We start from the raw sequence: 22,519 nt of genomic DNA on the forward strand, positions 1-22,519 counted from the left end.
CTTTGGGAGGCCGAGGCGGGCGGATCACGAGGTCAGGAGATCGAGACCACGGTGAAACCCCGTCTCTACTAAAAATACAAAAAAATTAGCCGGGCGTGGTGGTGGGCGCCTGTAGTCCCAGCTACTCGGAGAGGCTGAGGCAGGAGAATGGCGTGAACCCGGGAGGCGGAGCTTGCAGTGAGCCGAGACTGCGCCACTGCACTCCAGCCTGGGCGACAGAGCAAGACTCTGTCTCAAAAAAAAAAAAAAAAAAAAAAAAAGAGCTAACTCCAAGTTACAGGAAGATCAGAATGAAAGTTAATATTTTTAAAAAGATGACTTTAATAGCGTATTTTGTTGTCTTGTTTTCTCCAGTCCACACAGTTTTTATGTTCTATTTTTAATTTGTCATAAGCTGCCTGAGCTTTTTTAAAAAAAGTCATTGGTGTATAAATTAGGAATAAGTATAATTTAACATTTATCAGATGCCTATTGTGTGCCAGTGACATACAAGGTTTGTGCTACACTATGCATAGTAGGGAATACTGAAGTATATGTGACATATTGCCTGTCTTCAAGAAGATTATGGTATTTTAGTTTCAGAGACAGGATTTTTTCTCATGAAACAGAAGATATTACAAGTATCAAAATATATGCTTTTGGGTAATCTAGAAAAATTTAATGTGTAGCAAACTGATTAGGAAAAGATTCACAGACCAGATGGGACTTGGTAAATGGGTATGTAAAGAAGAGTAGGTAGGGCATTCCATTTGGAGTGCATAGCTTGGTCACAAGTGAGAAGGCAGGAATGCCTCTGTTCTGGGGGCAGGGACAGACTGGTTTAGCTAGAGGGGTATTTATTGCGTAGTGGTGGGAAGTAAGTTTGATTAAACTGGTAAGGTGGTCTTGGATGCTGGTAAATTTAATTTGAACAGCAGCTTTTCATTCATTCATTTGTTCAACAGATTATTTCAAGTGTCTACAGTGTGGTAGGCAGGTTACAACACTGGAGATAAAAGAGCAAAGGAGACATAGGGTCTTTGTCTTTAAGAAGCTTAGAGAGGGTAGTAGGGAAGGCAAATGGAAGAGCCTGTTCAAAGGCCTCGGGGAGTAAACGGGAAAAAAAAAATCAGGATTTCTGGACCCACTTAAACCTGCTTGCTGAGCTATGAACCAAATCCTGATTTTTAAATTTTAAATAAATCAAAGACAACTCTCAATTTGTTTTGAGGAAATTTCCCTTCTCTTTCCTCCTTTTTGATAGGTGCACTTCATAGTTTAGGGTGTACATAACTTTTTAAAGGAGGTACTGTAATTTGAATTTTATAAATCTTTTTTTTTTTTTGAGACAGCATCTCACTCTGTAGCCCAGGCTGGAGTACAGTGGCATGATCTCAGCTCACTGCGACCTCTGCCTCCTCGAGTAGCTGGGATTACAGGCGCACACCACCACACCCAGCTAATTTTTGTGTTAGTAGAGACAGGGTTTCACCATGTTGGCCAGGCTGGTCTTGAACTACGGACCTCAAGTGATCTGCCCCCCTTAGCCTCCCAAAGTGCTGGGATTACAGGCGTGTCCGGCCTGAATTTTATAAAGCTTTTAATGTGCACTTCATGACAGGCTAGTACCAAGCTGAATTGTGATTCACCAACTGACCAAAACAGTGCCATGATTATTGGTCTTCAACATCAAAATTGTTTCTGATCTATGGCCCAAAATGCCTTCTGACCCAATCCTAGCAAACTGCTCATAGCAGAATTGTACATAAAAATAGTATCTTTCAGCCGGGTGTGGTGACTTACGCCTATAATCTTAGCACTTTGGGAGGCTGAGGCGGGTGAATCACTTGAGGTCAGGAGTTTGAGACCAGCCTAGCCAACATGGTGAAACCCCATCTCTAGTTAAAATACAAAAATTAGCCAGGTGTGGTGGCACACGCCTGTAGTCCCAGTTACTCAGGAAGCTGAGACAGGAGAGTTGCTTGAACCTGGGAGGCGAAGGTTGCAGTGAGCCAAGATCGTGCTACTGCACTCCAGTCTGGGTGACAGAGGAAGACTGTCTCAAAAGTGAAAAGTAGGCTGGGCACAGTGGCTCACGCCTGTAATCCTAGCACTTTTGGAGGCCAAGGCAGGTGTATCACCTGAGGTTACGAGTTTGAGACCAGCCTGGCCAACATGGTGAAACCCTGTCTCTACTACAAATACAAAAATTAACTGGGCATGGTGACGCACACCTGTAATCCCAGCTACTCAGGAGGCTGAGGCAGGAGAATTGCTTGAACCCGGGAGGTGGAGACTGCAGTGAGCCAAGATTGCACCATTGCACTTCTGCCTGGGCAACAAGAATGTCTCAAAAAAAAAGTAATATCTTTTTTTTTTTTTTCACATTTCTCACCTGCACACACAAAAAGTAATATATTAATCAGGTATGTAAATGTTCTGCTTTGGGTCTGACTTAAACTAAGCTGAAGCAGTAATTTAATAAAAGGAGTATCCTAAAGAACAAACAAACCAGCAAAATTAGGTCAGATGAAAATCTTTTTATTCTCAAAATTGTTTTTCAGTTTGGTAAATATTTTGAGTGTGTATGCGTACAGTATTTAGTTTGCAAACAGATATGTTTTTTTCTTTAAGCTAAAAAAAACCCCACAAAAAAGTAGTATGTTCCAGACTAACCCAGCATATTATTTCTTAAAACTATTTGAATTGTAATTTTTTTAATTGTTGATACTCGCATTGTTTAAGATAACTAGGTCATAATCTATTTTGCTGAAATTTGTGGTTTGCTAAAAACTAAAGTTTCCTTATGACTTGTTTCTCTGGAACAAATTGGTATCCTAATTTGTAAGTTTGATATTTGGTCAAATGATTAAAATTGTTTAAAAAGGACTATATATTGTTTCTATGCTTTTAGGTTAAATTCATAGGGGAAAAGTGCCCTTACTACCTAAGAATCTGCTAGCTGTGTGTGAATTTGGCCTAGTTTCAGTTGTAAACTGGGTTAGTTTGACCAGCAGCAGATGTACACCTTGAGACCTTCTTCCTTGATGTTGGTGGAGAGTGATCCTTAGAGATAGATGGAGGTTAACTAGAAAATTGTAAGGCACTTTTGCAAATACATTGCAGAACAGCTTTGCCAATAGCAGGAGATAAGAATGAATGCCAACAGGGTTATCTTCTTCCTTTGAGATGCTGTCTTGGAAGTGATGCTCTCTTTGCAGACATTTGAAGAGACTTCACATTCTGCTATCAGGGATGTTCCAAAAGCTAGTATGATCTTCTCTTCCTGTTTTTTTTTTCAGCTGGAATGTTTACATACCCTTCAGGACAGTGTTAAACAGCAAAAGCAAATTGGCTTTTTACTTTCAAATCAATATTTGTGTAATTATATAGCCAAATGGAATTGTAGGTCTAGACATCTGTAATATTAATCTACATCTACTGGAGCATATTACAGCAGTTACATTTGAATTTGCTGTTTGACATCTCTCTGGTGCAGCAATGCGTGACTGTAAAGGAAGCTGTTTTTGTTTTATAGCTGTAACTGTCCTGGTGCGTGACAGCTGCCCCAAAGGTATCCCCCTTTGATTACCTTCTGTTCAGGAGCTTTCAGTGTTAGTGTTACATCTGGAGCCAGGTGACTAATGAGTTACATATTCCATAGCAGATGCCACTGGCTAAGCCAAAAGTAAGTGGCCTATTGAAATAGGAATTGCCACCCACAAAGTTCTCATCAGAGTGACAAACATATCCAGGATCTGCTCCTAGTTATTTTCAGCTGGATTTGCCCATAGTTCAGCTGGTTCCTTAATTATGAATTTCAAATAAAGCTAACCGTAGGACTCATTTTTTAGAGCAGTTATACTCTGTTTGGTGCTTGAATTATTAAAGATTCCCCCTTTCCTCAGAATTTATCCAGTTGGCGAAGGACTTTGAGGATTTCCGTAAAAAGTGGCAGAGGACTGACCATGAGCTGGGGAAATACAAGGATCTTTTGATGAAAGCGGAGACTGAGCGAAGTGCTCTGGATGTTAAGCTGAAGCATGCACGTAATCAGGTGGATGTAGAGATCAAACGGAGACAGAGAGCTGAGGCTGACTGCGAAAAGCTGGTGTGTATTGTTTTCCATGCTAGAACAGTGATGATGCGGGAGGAGGAAAGCATTGTCTGACAGTTTCCACTTGCCAGATACACCTAGTTTCTTCTTCCACATTCAAGAACTGAAAGTGACCTGTTCTTTAACAACGTGCCCATGATTAGAGCTGAAATTGCAGACAAGGAATCTTGTTCTTCGTAATTTGAAATTTAAATGTTTTTGTCATTTAGACTTGAAACTATTACTTAGCAGACAGATTTCAAATGATAAAGAATTAGAGGAAAAGGGAGGGAGGGAGATCCTAACGTACTTGATCTGTCACAAGATATTGGCCATCCTTCATTGTTTATTTTAAGTGCTACTCGGAATATCCATCCTTATATGAGTAGCTGGTACTTTGTCATACCTACAGGCAAGACAACTGTGACTCTTCTTTTCATCACCGCTCTCTAATTCAGGGTAAAAGGCTAGATGTGTTCAACCAGTTGAGCAATGTGACTGACACAGAACACTATCATTTTGATGTGCCAGGATGGGTCATAGTGCAAAGGAAAGCCTTTACTGGGAGGGACTAATCCATCTTGGTATACAGTGTTAGATGCCTCAGTAAATTCAAATTGTCTGGTTCCAGTGCATTATAGCTTTGTATCTATTTTAATGCATTTTGCTCCACTACTTAGAGAGGTGGGTGGCTGCTTTGATCAGTAGAAGCCAATATTTGTCCTGATAAAATGACACTAAAGTGTTTTTGCTATGTGAAATCTATTTTGGGACTCTCATTTTGGATTATTCTCCTCTTGGATTAGCAGGTTAATCCAAAAGTCTTGTAGCAGAAACTTCGCTGTTCTAGATGTAGTTCATTTTACCAGTCAGAAATCAGAGACACAATCTGGGTTTGATGTGAATTAATATGCTATTGGTGTAGCAGCCTTCCTGAAGGCCAATTTGCATAATGCTGTATTTTAATGTCTTCTGGTCTGCCTGTCCCATAAATTTGAGGTGAAGCTTTCTCCCCTGGCTAGTTATGATGTTTTACTCTGCTTTGGTCTGTAGGAACGACAGATTCAGCTGATTCGAGAGATGCTCATGTGTGACACATCTGGCAGCATTCAACTAAGTGAGGAGCAAAAATCAGCTCTGGCTTTTCTCAACAGAGGCCAACCATCCAGCAGCAATGCTGGGAACAAAAGGTGGAGGAACTGCATCTGTTGTTATCCGATCACAAAAAACACAGCTGTCAGATATTCTTGTTATCTGAATTCTTAAATATACTTCTAGAATGTGTGCTGAAAAAAGCAGAAAAAGATTTTGCGGGGAAGAGTAGGTGGGGAATAAAGGCACAGGGATGTCCCTGTTTATTTTATTTTTAAATCTTTCCTAAGGATGTTGTTTCACCATGGATAAAATTTTGATGTCGGTGCTAAATTGCACATCAATAACTAATCCTGCACATTGCTAAGAAACCCAAAGGTGAAAGTGGCAGTTCAGCAATACTTTCAGTGTTTACTCTCCAGAGAGCTCTTACAGCTCTTCTGGTTTAGAAAGGCCTCTGTGAGCCAAGACCAGACAATAATTTTAGTTCCACTGCACCACTGTTTAAAATAGTCTCAACCAGGCTTTGAATTTAACATCCCCAGTACAATATGTAGGGAAAGGTCAGCTATTTGTTTTGTTGCCTGGTTGTTTTATGGGGAATCTTTATAACTAAGAAGATGTACAGGCTTAATTTCTTAAAAAGTCACTGTTGGGTAATACTCTCGTTTGTAGAAACCAGCACAGTTGGGATCAAATTAAACTTCATTCCCTTGATTTTGTGAATTTTGAGTAGCGTGTAATACAAACTCAGTAGAGAATAGCACCCATAACCCTGACTAACTTTCAACTGCCCTTATAAGGTCTTTGCAGAAAAAGCAACTGTGTTGCACCTGTACTCATGCACACACACTCCTCCGTGGAAACCATACAAAGTAGCCTACCACAGGGTTTGAGATTGTAGTTGTCTCTATAGTGAAGATTTTGCTATGAAATTAACTGATGTTACCTGACCAGTAGGACTTGTTCTGAATGTTGGTGAATTTTACCTTCCACAGTCTACTATGTCTAACATTGTATTGTTTCACTGATCTAGACTATCAACCATTGATGAATCTGGTTCCATTTTATCAGATATCAGCTTTGACAAGACTGATGAATCACTGGTAATAAACATTTGATCTCTGAGAATTACCTACTTTTCTTACCTCTGCTTCCCCAGGAATATCTCTCCTGTCTTCTCTTCTGAACATCCTATATTACTGTTTTATTAGTTGATGTGCTACAGATTCTGAGCTAGCAATTTAAAATATAAATCCACATGAGCTATAAGAGACTGGCTTATGTATTAGTTTCTGAAGTGAGAATATAGAATTCAGAATTTGGCATAAGTTGAGTTCATTTAATAGATCTCTGTATGCCACATGTACTAATTGATTATATTTTGACTTATTAAAGCCCCAGCTAATAATAAAAATATTAGCAAGACTCTATGTCATCAGGGTTTATTTACTGCTCTTAAATAAACTTTACTGTGCCTTATTTCTGAATTAGTTTGGTTCTTGGGGAAAGCATAGTCATACTTCACAATTAGAAGGAAACCAAGGTCCTGGGATTTCAGCCAGAAAAGCGTGATTAGAGTTTGTAGGCACTATATAATGCTTTCATCAACAGTGGTTAACATGTTAAACTATTTGTTGCCCTGCTTTTATGGGGCGGCACACTTCTTTTAACTTACAGTGATGCTTCTGCATAAAAGGACATCTGATACAGTCTTTGATACAGTTCATTGATTTGTGCATCTTTTCTGTTGCTAGCTGAAAACTAGCAAACAAAACAAATCAGGAAGTTTTTGGTGACTGGTTTTCTGGTGTAGCAAAACAAGTGACAACTACTTGTTACATGGCTAGGAGTTTTCTGTTCAGATTCAGTGTTTGACCAGGGAAAATATGGCCATTTTATAGATAAAAATATTAGGCATCACATTTTTCAAATAGGGAATGATATAGTGGAGGTCTGGAATATATAATAAAACTAGATCATATTATCAGTTGATTTTTGAGCTAGACCTATGATACGATATTTGTTGTAACTGAAGCTGAATCAAACAACCAGTAACTAACTTTCTGGACCATGACTTGGGGAAGTTAAATTTATTTAGCTGAGCTATTATTTGCTGTATACCACTGTTTCTAGATACTGTTTTCAGGGGTGATCAGGAGTAAGAAAACCGCAGGTAACTACTAAAATAAATGCAAATAGTTAAAATAGGTGAATTGAAATGAAACCACAATAAAAGACAAATAGTTCTTCAGTGGTGAACACGTTTTAGGGCCTAAGTTCCTAAACTGTAGAACTTTTTTTTTTTTTTGAGACAGTATCACTCTGTCGCCCAGGCTGGAGTGCCGTGGCGCAATCTCAGCTCACTGCAAGCTCTGCCTCCCGGGTTTATGCCGTTCTCCTGCCTCAGCCTCCTGAGTAGCTGGGACTGCAGGCGCCCGCCACCACGCCTGGCTAATTTTTTTGTATTTTTTTAGTAGAGACGGGGTTTCACCCTGTTAGCCAGGATGGTCTCGATCTCCTGACCTCGTGATCCGCCCACGTTGGCCTCTCAAAGTGCTGGGATTACAGGCGTGAGCCACCGCGCCCGGCCACTGTAGAACTTGTGAAGTGGCAATATGATGCAGAGCATCTGATTAGACAGTGGCAATCCCTTGGGGGCAAGAATCACATCTAATACGATCAGTATAGTGCCTAACATTCTGTAAGTTCTAAAACTAATTACAAAAATCATCAGAAATAAAGGATCAGCCACTGGAAATACTCGTGGCAGAATTTGATTCTTTAGCCTTTCCTTGCCTCTGTGGTATTGATTCCTGATTTTATTATAATAGCTTCAATTTTTGAAAGAAATTAACTTACTATAGCTCTATAGCTACAACACTTGAGACCTTCCCTTCTCTAACCCTCCCCGAATTGTACATTAGGTAGCCCGACTGAAGAAGCCTTTAAAGTTCTCTGTAAATTTATTTGCACAGGGTTTAGGGATGGCCTAACCAAAAAAAGAAATTAATACAGTGTAATTGTCAACAGGATTGGGACTCTTCTTTGGTGAAGACTTTCAAACTGAAGAAGAGAGAAAAGAGGGTGTGTATGGTTTGTTAGTCTTTCTTTTAAACAAAGTAGTAGTAGAGTTATTTTTGGAAATTTTGCCATGATACCGCATTCCTGACATGTTGCTCTAGCCATTGTTAAGCACATACTACAAATGAATTCATGCTGTGGGGACAGTATTGATATTCTTTTTTTTTTTTTTTTTGAGACGGAGTTTTGCTCTCGTTTCCCAGGCTGGAGTGCAATGGCGCGATCTCGGCTGACCGCAACCTCCGCCTCCCGGGTTCAAGCAATTCTCCTGCGTCGGCCTCCCAAGCAGCTGGGATTACAGGTGCCTGCCGCCACGCCCGGCTAATTTTTGTATTTTTAGTAGAAACGGGGTTTCACCATGTTGGCCAGGCTGGTCTCGAACTCCTGACCTCAGGTGATCCACCTGCCTCGGCCTCCCAAAGTGCTGGGATTACAGGCATGAGCCACTGCTCCCAACCAGTACTGGTACTCTTTGAAGTAGTAACTTAGGACAGGATCCTGTCCATTTCACTGTTTAGGCTGCATTTCAATTCATTCGTACAGTGGAAAAGAATAAACAAGTTTGTTTTGAATTGTCATATGAATTTTTACACAGAACTTTTGTGCTCTAATATAAGCTTCAGATGAAATGTGTGTATAATGGGATATATAGAGATCTATCTGTGTATGCTTGTTTAGGGTACTTAATGTGTTTCCAAGACTTCATGTCCTTAGGATTACAGCTGTACTTTTTCTGGTGGTGTCATCTAAATTTCTCCACAGCTTGCTCATTTTTTCTAGGGCACTGAGAGCATTTTTGTACAACATATTCTTTTGAAACAGCTTATTCTTCATGTGGAAATAAGCAGAGAGAGAGAGAACACATTGTTATTTACTGTAGCCCTAATCCCCAGGACCTGTATCCAAGTTGTCTGATGGAATAATTTTATCTTCTGTGCTTCAGATCTGCTTGGCACTAAAGTTACGGGTCTCTGTCTTCTTTCTAGCGCTCTAGTAGCCGACAGTTTGTTGATGGTCCCCCTGGACCTGTAAAGAAAACTCGTTCCATTGGCTCCACAGTAGACCAGGTAAGAATAGTCAGGCGAAGGTAACAGAGATTACTGGCCCCAAGCAGTAAAACTCCTCTGAGTCAGCATTGCAGCATTGTTTTGAGAGAGATGACGTTTGGTTAAAGTTTTTGTTTGTTTTTTGAGACAGTTTTGTTCTTGTTGCCCAGGCTGGAGTGCAATGGCACCATCTTGGCTCGCTGTAACCTCTGCCTCCCAGGTTCAAGTGATTCTCTTGTCTCAGCCTCCCAAGTAGCTGGGATTACAGGCGCATGCCACCATGCCTGGCTAATTTTTGTATTTTTAGCAGAGACAGGGTTTCATCATGTTGGTCAGGCTGGTCTCGAACTCCTGACCAGGTGATCCGCCCGCCTCAGCCTCCCAAAGTGCTGGGATTACAGGCATGAGCCTCCGTGCCTGGCCTTTGGTTAAAGTTTTTCTATGCGGTAGGACCCTTATTCATATGAATGGAATTACTCTGATTAAGTAAACAACTGTCAGAGTGAGTCTTAGTTGCTTGAATATATACCCCCGTGACCTATGTTTATCTTCTTAAGTATGAGATTTCTTTATTTTTACTTTTCAAAGTAGCGGGGAGTCTCTCCTTGCTGCCCAGGATGATCTCGAACTGCTGGGCTCAAATGATCTTCCCACCTTGGCCTCCCAAAATGCTGGGATTGCAGGCATGAGCCACTGCACCCAGCCAAACATGAGATTTCAACATAAGAATGTTTCAGGTTGGGCGCGGTGGCTCACGCCTGTAATCCCTGCAGTTTGGGAGGCCTAGGCGGGTGGATGATCACCTGAGGTCAGGAGTTCGAGACCAGCCTGGTCAACATGGCGAAATCCCATCTCTACTAAAAATACAAAAATCAGTCGGCCAGGCACAGTGGCTCACACCTGTAATCCTAGCACTTTGGGAGGCCGAGGCGGGTGGATCACGAGGTCAGGAGATTGAGACCATCCTGGCTAACACCGTGAAACCCCATCTTTACTAAAAATACAAAAAATTAGCTGGGCATGGTGGCAGATGCCTGTAGTCCCAGCTACGCGGGAGGCTGAGGCAGGAGAATGGCGTGAACCCAGGAGTTGGAGCTTGCAGTCAGCCAATATTGGGCCACTGTACTCCAGCCTGGGCAACAGAGCAAGATTCCGTCTCAAAAAAAAAAAAAAAAAAATCAGTCAGGTGTGGTGGCACACGCTTGTAATCCCAGCTACTCAGGAGGCTGAGGCAGGAGAATCCCTTGAACCTGGGAGGTGGAGGCTGCAGTGAGCCGAGATCGCGCCACTGTGCTCCAGCCTGGGCGGTAGAGTGAAAAACTCTGTCTCAAAAAAAAAAAAAAAAAAAAAAAATGTTTAAGACTGGGGTCTTAAGTCTTGACTAAGACTAAGGAATTTTTTGCCTGCTCCAAAATACCCTATAGTGGAGGGTAAGTTAGATTCTTTGTTTGTCTTTCCTCATTACTACTTTTGTTGCAGGGGAATGAATCCATAGTTGCAAAAACTACAGTGACTGTTCCCAATGATGGCGGGCCCATCGAAGCTGTGTCCACTATTGAGACTGTGCCGTATTGGACCAGGAGCCGAAGGAAAACAGGTCCATTGAATTTGTGACTAAACTGGCCTGTGTAAAACAACTAGTAAAATTTTGGAGAGTTGGTTTCTTAGAACCCTCCTGAGGCAGGGATTGGATGTACTGGGTAGTTTCTTACTGCTGCATACCGAGAACCAGAGAACTGCTTGTGTCATGCTTTACCTTTGAATTGCTAGCCCACTTGCATAACTTTAGTTTTTCTTGAAACTTTTTTTTTACATAGCCGTTAGTACTCACTCACTTTTGGCTATGATAACAGATTACTGTTCATCTCCCAGTTAAAATTGGAGCTAAAATTTAGAAGGAGCAAAATACTTAAGACACAAAGCTTAAAAGTTGCTTGTTTTCTAGGTACTTTACAACCTTGGAACAGTGACTCCACCCTGAACAGCAGGCAGCTGGAGCCAAGAACTGAGACAGACAGTGTGGGCACGCCGCAGAGTAATGGAGGGATGCGCCTGCATGACTTTGTTTCTAAGACGGTAAATCTCTGATTGCTGTTTGTGTTTTAATTTTTTAATTGTGAAAGTAATAAATACCAGGAATAAAGTTAAATACTTTAGTGTTATAAAGTTAAATGTCAAATTTCCTTCCTCATTCCAATTTTACTCTCCAGAAGTAACTATTGGTTACAGAGGTAAGTTTCTTTCCATTCTGTGAGTAATACTAAATTAGAGACCAACTTTTCTGAAGTAATTGTTAGTACTTTTTTTTTTTTTTTTTTTTTTTGAGACGGAGTCTCGCTGTCGCCCAGGCTGGAGTGCAGTGGCATGATCTTGGCTCACTGCAGGCTTCACCTCCCGGGGTTCACGCCGTTCTCCTGCCTCAGCCTCCCGAGTAGCTGGGACTACAGGCGCCCGCCACCTCGCCCGGCTAATTTTTTGTATTTTTAGTAGAGACGGGGTTTCACTGTGTTAGCCAGGTTGGTCTTGATCTCCTGACCTCGTGATCTGCCCGCCTCGGCCTCCCAAAGTGCTGGGATTACAGGCGTGAGCCACCGCGCCCAGCCTTTTTTTTTTTTTTTTTTTTTGAGACAGAGTCTTACTCTGTCACCCAGGCTGGAGTGTAGTGGTGTGATCATAGCTCACTGTAGCCTTAACCTCCCAGTCTCAAGCAATCCTCCTGCCTCAGCCTCCTGAGTAGTAGGGATACAGATGTGTGCCACCACGCCCGGCTAATTTTTAAATTGTTTGTAGAGACTTGGTCTTGCTATGTTGCCCAGGCTGGTCCCGAACTCCTGGGCTCAAGGGCTCCCCCTGCCTTAGCTCCCAAAGTCCTGGGATTACAGGCATGAGCTACCATGCCTGGCCCATTGTTAGTACTTTTTAGTGACACATGTTTACATTTTTTCTTGAATATATCACCTAAGATTTTCAAAATGTTTTGCTTTTGTACCATTTTATTTCCTTATAAAAATCCAAGCAAATTAACTGAGGCTCAGAGGAGTTAATTGACATTTTTGAGCCACATGATAGTAAGTGACAGATTTCACATCCAGGTTTTTTTTTCTTTTTTTTTTTTTGAGATGGATTCTCACTGTTGCCCAGGCTGGAGTGCAGTGGTGCGATTTCGGCTCACTGCAACCTCTGCCTCCCGGGTTCAAGTGATCCTCCTGCCTCAGCCTCCCGAGTAGCTGGGATTACAGGTGCCCACCACCATGCCCGGCCAGTTTTTGTACTTTTAGTAGAGATGGGGCTTCACCATGTTGGCCAGGCTGGTCTCAAACTACTGACCTCAGGTGATCCTCCCGCCGCAGCCTCCCAAAGTGCTGGGATTAGAAGCGTGAGCCACCATGCCCTGCCAACATCCAAGTTTTCTGCTCTTTGTGAACAAGTTCTTTCCACTATCGCACACTGCTGCCTTCCAGTGGGATGACCTTAAACAAGTTACTTAAACTCTCTTTGCTTCTGTTTCCTCATCTTAAAATGAAGAAAACAAAACCTATCTTATGGGATTACTGTGAGAATTACATATGTAAACATGTCTAAAGGGCTTAGAAAATTTTTTGGCACGTACTAAGTGCTCAATAAATGTTAGTTGATTATGGCTGGGCACAGTGGCTCATGCCCGTAATCCCAGCACTTAGGGAGACTGAGGCAGGCGGATCACCTGAGGTCAGTAGTTTGAGACCAGCCTGGCCGACATGGTGAAGCCCCATCTCTACTAAAAGTACAAAAATTGGCCAGGCATGGTGGTGGGCACCTGTAATCCCAGCTACTCGGGAGGCTGAGGCAGGAGGATCGCTTGAACCCGGGAGGTGGAGGTTGCAGTGGGCCAACCTCTACCACGCCATTGCACTCCAGCCTGGGCAACAAGAGTGAAACTCTGTCTCAAAAACAGACAAAAAAGGCCAGGCCCAGTGGCTCACACCTGTAATCCCAGCACTTTGGGAGGCCGAGGTGGGTGAATCACAAGGTCTGGAGTTCGAGACCAACCTGGCCAACATGGTGAAACCCTGTCTTTACTAAAAATACGAAAAATTAGCTGGGCGTAGTGGTGGGCACCTGTAATCCCAGTTACTCAGGAGGCTGAGGCAGAAGAATCGCTTGAACCTGGGAGGCAGTGGTTGCAGTGAGCTGAAATCACACCACTGCACTCCAGCCCGGGTGACAGAGTGAGATTCGGTCTCAAAAAAAAAAAAAAAAAGTTAGTTGATTATGTGATAATTTTCTAATTCATATCACTCTATTCCTTCTGCCCTGTTTTATCCCAGGTTATTAAACCTGAATCCTGTGTTCCATGTGGAAAGCGGATAAAATTTGGCAAATTATCTCTGAAGTGTCGAGATTGTCGTGTGGTCTCTCATCCAGAATGTCGGGACCGCTGTCCCCTTCCCTGCATTCCTACCCTGATAGGAACACCTGTCAAGATTGGAGAGGTATGACTTATGCGAGCCGTCATTGTTTTATGGCCTCTTTATTTGCCTTTCAAAGACTTAGTGTCAGTTTTTGTTCTAAAATGAATCATCTCAAATATATTTCTTTCCACAAATAATGAATAGAATTGTAAGATATTTACTTGTAGAAGAGTCCTGTTTGGGTTTGTCTGTCTTAATACCTTTCTAAACCAAACTTCTTTCCCCGCCCCGTTTTCCTTCTTGCTCTTCCCTGCTTCTCCTTTCCTCTTCTTCCTTCCTCCCCTTCATCCCATTTTGGAAAATTTCAGACATGTATAAAACTAGAGAAATTAGTATAACTAACTAACCCCTGGTTCTTATCACTTAACTTCCATGATTACTAACTTGTGTCCATTTTTTTTTTTTTTTTTTTTTTTTTTGGCTCTATTGCTTAGGCTGGAGTGCACTGGCATGATCTTAGCTCACTGCAACCTCCGCCCCCCCTGGGCTCAAGCGATTTTCTTGCCTCAACCTCCCAAGTTCCTGAAATTACAGGCATGTACCACCACCATGCCCAGCTAATTTTTTTTGGTTGTATTTTTTAGTAGAGATGGGGTTTCATCATATTGGCCAGGGTGATCTCAAGCTCCTGACCTCAAGTGATCCGCCTACCTCAGCCTCTCAAAGTGCTGAGACTACAGGCATGAGCCACCGCGCCTGGCCATCTCCATTCTTTTTTTAATGTCTCTTTTTTTTTGAGACAGAGTTTCCCTGTCGTCCAGGCTGGAGTGCAGTGTTGCAACTTTGGCTCACTGCAGCCTCTGTCTCCTGGGCTCAAGTGATTCTCATGCCTCAGCCTCCCAAGTTGCTGGGACTACAGCCATGTGCCACCATGCTCAACTAATTTTTTTGTATTTTTAGTAGAGATGGGGTTTTGCCATGTTGGCCAGCCTGGTCTTGAACTCCTGTCCTCAAGTGATCCGCCTGCCTCGGCCTCCTAAAGTGTTGGGATTCTAGGTGTGAGCCACGGCACCCATCCTTTATGTCTGTTCTTGATTTATCAATACTGTTGTTGCCTCCTCCTGACTCTGTCCAATGAATTACTTGGAAGCAAATCTCAGCTATCATATAATTTTATCTGTGATAAAATTATCTTTTATTCTTGCTCTTATGTTAGACATACTTCATAATAGGGTATCAAGATTAAGTTGCTTATTTCCAAATATTTCACCAGTTTAATCCAAACTGATTAAATCCATTAAGAAATTATTTATTGCTGAGCATGGTAGCTCATGCCTGTAATCCCAGCACTTTGGGAGGCTGAGGCAGGAAAATCACTTGAGCCCGAGTTTGAGACCAGCCTGGACAACAAAGCAAGACTCCATCTCTACAAAGAATAAATAAATAGGTTAGCCAGGTTAGTGGTGTGTGCCTGTGTTTGTAGCTCCTCAGGAGACTAGGTTGGACTATTGCTTGAGGTGGGGAGGTTGAAACTGCACTGAGCTGTGATCACACCACTGCACTCCAGCCTGGGGAATAGAGCAAGACCCTATCTCAAAAAAAAAAAAAATTATTATGTAAGCAACATTAGCAAGAATCAAAATGACTATCTTCCTACCTACTCTTCAGCAAATCAAACGTTATTTTCCCCGATCTTACAAGTTCTTATCCATGCCTTCCATGCCTGTACGTTTTTTTTTGTTTTGTTTTGTTTTTGAGAGGGAGTTTTGTTCTTGTTGCCCAGGCTGGAGTGCAATGGCGCGATCTCGTCTCACCACAACCTCCACCTCCTGGGTTCAAGTGATTCTCCTGCCTCAGCCTCCCTCGTAGCTGGGATTACGGGCATGCGCCACCACACCTGGCTAATTTTGTATTTTTAGTAGAGACAGGGTTTCTCCATGTTAGGCAGGTCTCGAACTCCTGACCTCAGGTAATCCACCCACCTCGGCCGCCTACAGTGCTGGGATTACAGGCGTGAGCCACCGCGCCTGGCCGCCTGTACATTTTTTTTGCACATGTTCTGTACTCTAATATAGAACCATGGAGTTCTCCCCTATAGATAGGTTTGTGTCATAATCAACTGCGATAAGATGTGTTAAATAATTTTTTTTACTGAGAGTAATGAAAGTATACACAATTTTTTTCTCTTATTCCAGCTTTCTTCTGTTAGAAAAAAAAATCTGTTTAGAGTAATAAATTATTTTATATTAAAGGCTATACCTGTAACCTCATTATTGCTTGTTTTCTGCTGTCCTTGAGTGGATGAGAAGAAGGTAGTTATAGCCGGTGGTCTTATTCCTTGTTCACATGACAGTGTGGTATATATGAAAAAGAAAAAAAAAGTGTGGTATATATGATAATAAGTCAGTCCTGGTGTGGAGGTAGGAAAAATAATTGAGAGTCTCTGTTTTCATATATGCTTTGGGAATAGGAATGTAAAAGTAGACATGATGTCCCAGTCTGAGAATAAGATTGGAGGTGGTTCTTCGCATGTGGTCTTCATCTGTTGGTCTACATGGTGTAAATAATAATTTAAAGCTCTTTTTTTCCAGGGAATGCTGGCAGACTTTGTGTCCCAGACTTCTCCAATGATCCCCTCCATTGTTGTGCATTGCGTAAATGAGATTGAGCAAAGAGGTCTGACTGAGGTAAGAGTCAACTGTAGGAGATGGTGAATTTGTTATTTGTGTTAATTAGGAGATTTTTAAATAAAAATGTCATCTTGATAATAGACAGGCCTGTATAGGATCTCCGGCTGTGACCGCACAGTAAAAGAGCTGAAAGAGAAATTCCTCAGAGTGAAAACTGTACCCCTTCTCAGCAAAGTGGATGATATCCATGCTATCTGTAGCCTTCTAAAAGACTTTCTTCGAAACCTCAAAGAACCTCTTCTGACCTTTCGCCTAAACAAAGCCTTTATGGAAGCAGCAGGTAAGGGCAGATGTAATACTTGAATATGAATCCCTCCACAGCAGTAGTTTTTCTTACTCTTTTTATTTTTTTTTTTATTTTTTATTTTTTAGACAGAGTCTCACTCTGTCGCCCAGGCTGAAGTCAGTGGTGCGATCTCAGCTCACTGCAACCTCCGTCTCCCAGGTTCAAGCGATTCTTCTGCTTCAGCTTCCTGAGTAGCTGGGATTACAGGTGTGTGCCACCACGCCCGGCTAATTTTTTGTATTTTTAGTAGAGACGGGGTTTCACCATGTTAGCCAGGATGGTCTCGATCTCCTGACCCTATGATTCGCCCGCCTCGGCCTCTCAAAGTGCTGCGATTACAGGCGTGAGCCACCGTGCCCAGCCTCTTTTTTTTTTTTTTTTTTTTTTTTTTTTAAGACGGAGTCTTTCTCTGTCGCCCAGGCTGGAGTGCAGTGGTGCTATCGGCTCACTGCAACCTCCGCCTCCTGGGTTCAAGTGATTCTCCTGCCTCAGCCTCCTGAGTAGCTGAGATTACAGGTGTGCACCACCACCACACCCAGCTAATTTTTTGTATTTTTAGTAGAAACGGTGTTACACCATGTTAGCTAGGCTGGTCTCAAACTCCTGACCTCAGGTGATCCACCCACCTCATCCTCCCAAAGTGCTGGGATTACAGGCATGAGCCACCGCGCCCGGCCACCTTCCTCTTTTTATTAGCTCCTGCCTGAAACATAGTAGGTGCTCAAGTAGTTTGATGGATGAGTAACTGCATGCGTGTCACCCTTGCCTGTCCTCTTCCTTTCTCATTACGTTATTGTGTACAGTGCCCTTCCTTTCCTTCCTTCCTCTCCAGTTAGGCTGCAGCTTTTTCAATTCTTAGAATATACCAACTTTACTCCCTACCTTAAGGCCTTCACATGTGTTGTCTCAACCTGAATGCTCTTACATCAGATACTGTATGGTTTGCTCCTTTATTTCTTTCATTTCTCTTCATATACCTTGTCCCCAGAAACACCTTTCCTGACAACCTTGTCTAGATTAACGGCTCTCATTTCTTTCTAGCTTCTTGCCTGCCTTGTTTTCTTCATTTATGTATCACTCTAGCTGATAGGTATTTGCTTTTTGACTGACTCCACCAATAGAATGTAGGTTCCATAAGGTAAGGGCTTTGTTTACTTCTGCTTTATCCTCAGCACTTGTACCTGGCACATCGTAGGCCCTTAAATATGTCTTATGAATGAATACCTTCTTGGTAATTGTAGTCACTGCAATTGTATGCCTGTCTTCCTAGCACATCCGTTGCCAACTGCTTTCTCTAACTGCAAAGGCCGATTTTTTAAAAGTTCTGACTTCTAATATTGAGCTGTTGGCCAGTATCCTGCTTGTTAATGAAACTAGAGTCTGATGTAGTCATGAACTAATCAGGAGTTTCAGAAGCTTACTGTATAGATGAGACTTTGTGGTCGATAACTTGGAAGCCCGCTGTCAAGGGAAAGAAGTCTAGGTCTCTTGGTGCTTTCTTTTCAATTACAGAAATCACAGATGAAGACAACAGCATAGCTGCCATGTACCAAGCTGTTGGTGAACTGCCCCAGGCCAACAGGGACACATTAGCTTTCCTCATGATTCACTTGCTGAGGTGAGTACAGCAGAAACTTGTTCTGGGAGTTAGGGAATTTTTTTCCAAGGGGAAAATCATGTGGGTTGAGTGTTTGGGAGTATGAGGGATGAATTGTTCTCTAGAATGTATATTTTGGTCTGCATTTAAGCAAGGAGCAAGACTTCTAATTTAATAATTCTTTTGCTTAGAGTGGCTCAGAGTCCACATACTAAAATGGATGTTGCCAATCTGGCTAAAGTCTTTGGCCCTACAATAGTGGCCCATGCTGTGCCCAATCCAGACCCAGTGACAATGTTACAGGACATCAAGCGTCAACCCAAGGTAGGCAGGTGCGTGTGTGTGTGTGTGAACTTGTGTAATGTGATAACATGAAAGAAAGTTGGGAAGCCCTGAGCTTTGGAAGTTTGCTAACAGATTTGCTGGCTTTTAGGTGGTTGAGCGCCTGCTTTCCTTGCCCCTGGAGTATTGGAGTCAGTTCATGATGGTGGAGCAAGAGAACATTGACCCCCTACATGTCATTGAAAACTCAAATGCCTTTTCAACACCACAGACACCAGATATTAAAGGTAAGGCCCAAGATGTGCTTCTTCAGGGACTTGACTTCCGCTTTAGTTTTAGTCATGTGACCTCTTCCTGCCTTTGCTAGAGCTGTTTGAAAATTCTAACATTAAAGGAAAATTTGTATAATTCTACCATCGTAATTTTTTTTCGCTTTTCCATGTTCTCCTTTATCCATATGGATATATGTTTTTAAAATATAGATATAATAGGCTGGGCGTGGTGGCTCACACCTGTAGTCCCAGCACTTTGGGAGGGAGGCTGAGGCGGACGGATCACAAGGTCAGGGGATTGAGACCATCCTGGCCAACATGGTGAAACCCCATCTCTACTAGAAATACAAAAATTAGCTAGGTGTGGTGGCACATGCCTGTAATCCCAGCTACCGGGGCGGCTGAGGCACAAGAATTGTTGGAACCCAGGAGGTGGAATTTGCAGTGAGCTGAGATCCCGCCACTGTACTCCAGCCTGGTGACAGAGTGAGACTCTGTCTAAAAAAAAAAAAAAAGATATAATAATAATAGTTTAAATATAATTCATTCTTATTTCACTTAGCATGTTGTGAGAACTTTTTCTCATATATAATCTTATTTATCATTTACTTAAATGTTCTAGTAGGTATTAACATTATTTTTCAATTTTTCATAATTAGAAGCAATGCTATAGTCAATATAGCATTTATCTTAATGATAAATTCCCAAGAGTGGGAATCACTGAATTAAATGGCTTGAACATTTTATGTATCTTGATATGTTTTACCAACTTGATTTCTTAAATTTCTTATAGGCTTTTGCCAATTTATATTGCTAACCAACAATTTTATATGAATAGGCTGGTTTCACTCCAGTCTCACTGGCATTGGAGACCCATTCTTTCATTGTTGCAAGTTCCTTCTAAGGGAGCATATTGCTTCTTCTAGTATAGCTAAAAGTCAGATGTTTAGATGTTAGATTTGTGAAGTGTGGAGTTAGAGAATGGCCTAAATCAGGAAGTGTCAGCTATTCATTGAGTTCAAAAGATACACTAGTGTGTTACAGAATGATGACAAAAATGATCTCTGGGACTTTGCTAGATGTCTAACCTTAGCTCTTAAGTTCTTCAGAGGATAATCAGCTTAAAACTAGCCATCTAAAAAGATGCCTTCTTTTTTCCCACCTCTCTTAAAAATATGTCTGAACTTTGAAGTGAGTTTACTGGGACCTGTGACCACTCCTGAACATCAGCTTCTCAAGACTCCTTCATCTAGTTCCCTGTCACAGAGAGTCCGTTCCACCCTCACCAAGAACACTCCCAGGTATGCAGAATTGGCCTTCCTAGGACATAAAAAACAACTGCTTTCTTAGACTTCTTATTATATTAAAGCTTATTGAAAGAAAATTTGCATTCGATTTTAGCTAGCAACTAGACTTTAAAAGGGAATGTGGGGGCTATAAGGATTCCTTCTTTAAAAAGGTTCTGGAAGTCTTTACTATTTCCCCTCTCTCGTTGTAGGTGACTAAGAGTACTTAAGCAACTTGCAAAATAGTTGTCTAGGGTTTCCTACTTATAATGGGTTATATCAAGTAATATTATAGTTGTTTATTCAACCGTTTTTTATAGAATACTTCTCCATTTCATTCTCTTTTTATTGTAGATTTGGGAGCAAAAGCAAGTCTGCCACTAACCTAGGACGACAAGGCAACTTTTTTGCTTCTCCAATGCTCAAGTGAAGTCACATCTGCCTGTTACTTCGCAACATTGACTGACTACAAGAAAGGACACATCTGTACTCTGCTCTGCCGCCTCCTGTACTCGTTACTACTTTTAGCATTCTCCAGGCTTTTACTCAAGTTTAACTGTGCATGAGGGTTTTATTAAAACTATATATATCTCCCCTTCCTTCTCCTCAAGTCACAGAATATCAGCACTTTGTGCTGGTCATCGTTGGGAGCTTTTAGATGAGACCTCTTTCCAGGGGTAGAAGGGTTAGTATGGAATCGGTTGTGATTATTTTTGGGGAAGGGGGTTATTGTTCCTTTGGCTTAAAGCCAAATGCTGCTCATAGAACGAACGATCTTTCTCTAGTTTCATTTAAACTGATTTCCGTGAGACAATGACAGAAACCCTACCTATCTGATAAGATTAGCTTGTCTCAGGGTGGGAAGTGGGAGGGCGGGGCAAAGAAAGGATTAGACCAGAGGATTTAGGATGCCTGCTTCTAAGAACCGGAAGTTCTCATTCCCCATTGTGAACTGAGCCATAATATGGAGCTTTCATAAAAATGGGGTGCATTGAGGACAGAACTAGTGATGGGAGTATGCATAGCTTTAATTTGATGATTAGGTCTTTAATAATGTTGAGTGGCACAACCGTGTAAATGTGAAAGTACAACTTGTATTTATCTCTGATGTGCCGCTGGCTGAACTTTGGGTTCATTTGGGGTCAAAGCCAGTTTTTCTTTTATTGAATTCATTCTGATGCTTGACCCCCATACCCCCAACCTTGTCCAGTGGAGCCCAACTTCTTAAGGTCAATATATCGTCCTTTGGCATCCCAACTAACAATAAAGAATAGGCTATAAGGGAAGATTGTCAATATTTTATGTGGTAAGAAAAGCCACAGTCATTTTTTCTTTGCACTTTGGATGCTGAAATTTTCCCATGGAACATAGCCACATCTAGATAGATGTGAGCTTTTTCTTCTGTTAAAATTATTCTTAATGTCTGTAAAAATGATTTTCTTCTGTAGAATGTTTGACTTCATATTGACCCTTATCTGTAAAACACCTATTTGGGATAATATTTGGAAAAAAAGTAAATAGCTTTTTCAAAATGAACATGAGGCTGGTTTTCTTGTCTTGCAAGGTAATTTTCAATGCCTTTTAGAAAATCATTTCTGGGGCTGCGCGTGGTAGCCTCTAATCCCAGCACTTTGGGAGGCCAAAATGGGTGGATCACCTGAGGTCAAGAGTTTGAGATATGGCCAAACTCTGTCTCTACAAAAAATACAAAATTAACTGGGTGTGTTGGCGCACGCCTGTGGTCCCAGCTACTTGGGAAGCTGAAGTGGGAAAATTGAGCCTGGGAGGCGGAGGTTGCAGTGAGCTGAGATCATGCCACTACACTCCAGCCTGGGTGACAGAGTGTGAGACCCTGTCACAAAAAAAAAAAAAAAAAAAAAATTACTTCCTTCAAAGTGTCTTGACTCTGTTGTTCATCCCCATTTCCCACTCTCTGGACCCACCCCGGGCTTACCACCACCGGGAGTTTGTTTCTTCATTTCTCATCCAGTCTCTCTTTGTCCAAACTGGAGTCGTAGAGTTGTCCTATTCCTCTCTTGTCTTGTTTAAAGAAACCACAGTCATGAGTTGCATAATGACGGGGATACATTCTGAGAGGTGCTTCATTAGGTGATTTCATTGTTGTGTGAACCTGAGTGTCCTTAAACAAACCTGGATGGTGCGGCCTACTACACACCTAGGCTGTATGGTATAGCCTATTGCTCCTAGGCTACAAAACTGCACATCATGTGACTGTTCTGAATACTGTAGGCAGTTGTAACGCATGGTAAGTATTTATGTATGTAAACATAGAAAGGGTACAGTAAAACTATGGTTATTATAATCTTACGTGACTACCGTTGTATATGGGATCCATTATTGATCAAAACGTTATGTAGTGTGTGACTGTACTTAAAAAATAAAACAACAACAACAACT

The 22,519-nt window shown here is 41.8% G+C and overlaps 1 protein-coding gene across 2 annotated transcripts in view; it reads left to right on the forward strand.

Moving 5' to 3' along the window:
• RACGAP1 (Rac GTPase activating protein 1) overlaps window positions 1–21,637 on the forward strand; it is a 36,407-nt gene extending 14,770 nt beyond the window's left edge. For both annotated transcript variants that reach the window (XM_030816600.1, XM_012508564.2), the window contains 15 exons: window positions 3,888–4,090; window positions 5,129–5,265; window positions 6,204–6,273; window positions 8,201–8,254; window positions 9,238–9,318; window positions 10,777–10,894; window positions 11,243–11,373; window positions 13,605–13,769; window positions 16,280–16,375; window positions 16,460–16,658; window positions 18,177–18,282; window positions 18,453–18,585; window positions 18,695–18,830; window positions 20,008–20,116; window positions 20,456–21,637. In XM_030816600.1, coding sequence (XP_030672460.1) covers window positions 3,977–4,090; window positions 5,129–5,265; window positions 6,204–6,273; window positions 8,201–8,254; window positions 9,238–9,318; window positions 10,777–10,894; window positions 11,243–11,373; window positions 13,605–13,769; window positions 16,280–16,375; window positions 16,460–16,658; window positions 18,177–18,282; window positions 18,453–18,585; window positions 18,695–18,830; window positions 20,008–20,116; window positions 20,456–20,531 — 1,725 coding nt within the window. In that variant the 5' untranslated portion in view covers window positions 3,888–3,976 and the 3' untranslated portion in view covers window positions 20,532–21,637. The remainder of the gene's footprint in view (window positions 1–3,887; window positions 4,091–5,128; window positions 5,266–6,203; window positions 6,274–8,200; window positions 8,255–9,237; window positions 9,319–10,776; window positions 10,895–11,242; window positions 11,374–13,604; window positions 13,770–16,279; window positions 16,376–16,459; window positions 16,659–18,176; window positions 18,283–18,452; window positions 18,586–18,694; window positions 18,831–20,007; window positions 20,117–20,455) is intronic.
• The last annotated feature ends 882 nt before the right edge of the window (window positions 21,638–22,519 follow it).

This window comes from Nomascus leucogenys, chromosome 8 (assembly GCF_006542625.1).
Source record: "Nomascus leucogenys isolate Asia chromosome 8, Asia_NLE_v1, whole genome shotgun sequence".
Taxonomy (NCBI): domain Eukaryota; kingdom Metazoa; phylum Chordata; class Mammalia; order Primates; family Hylobatidae; genus Nomascus; species Nomascus leucogenys.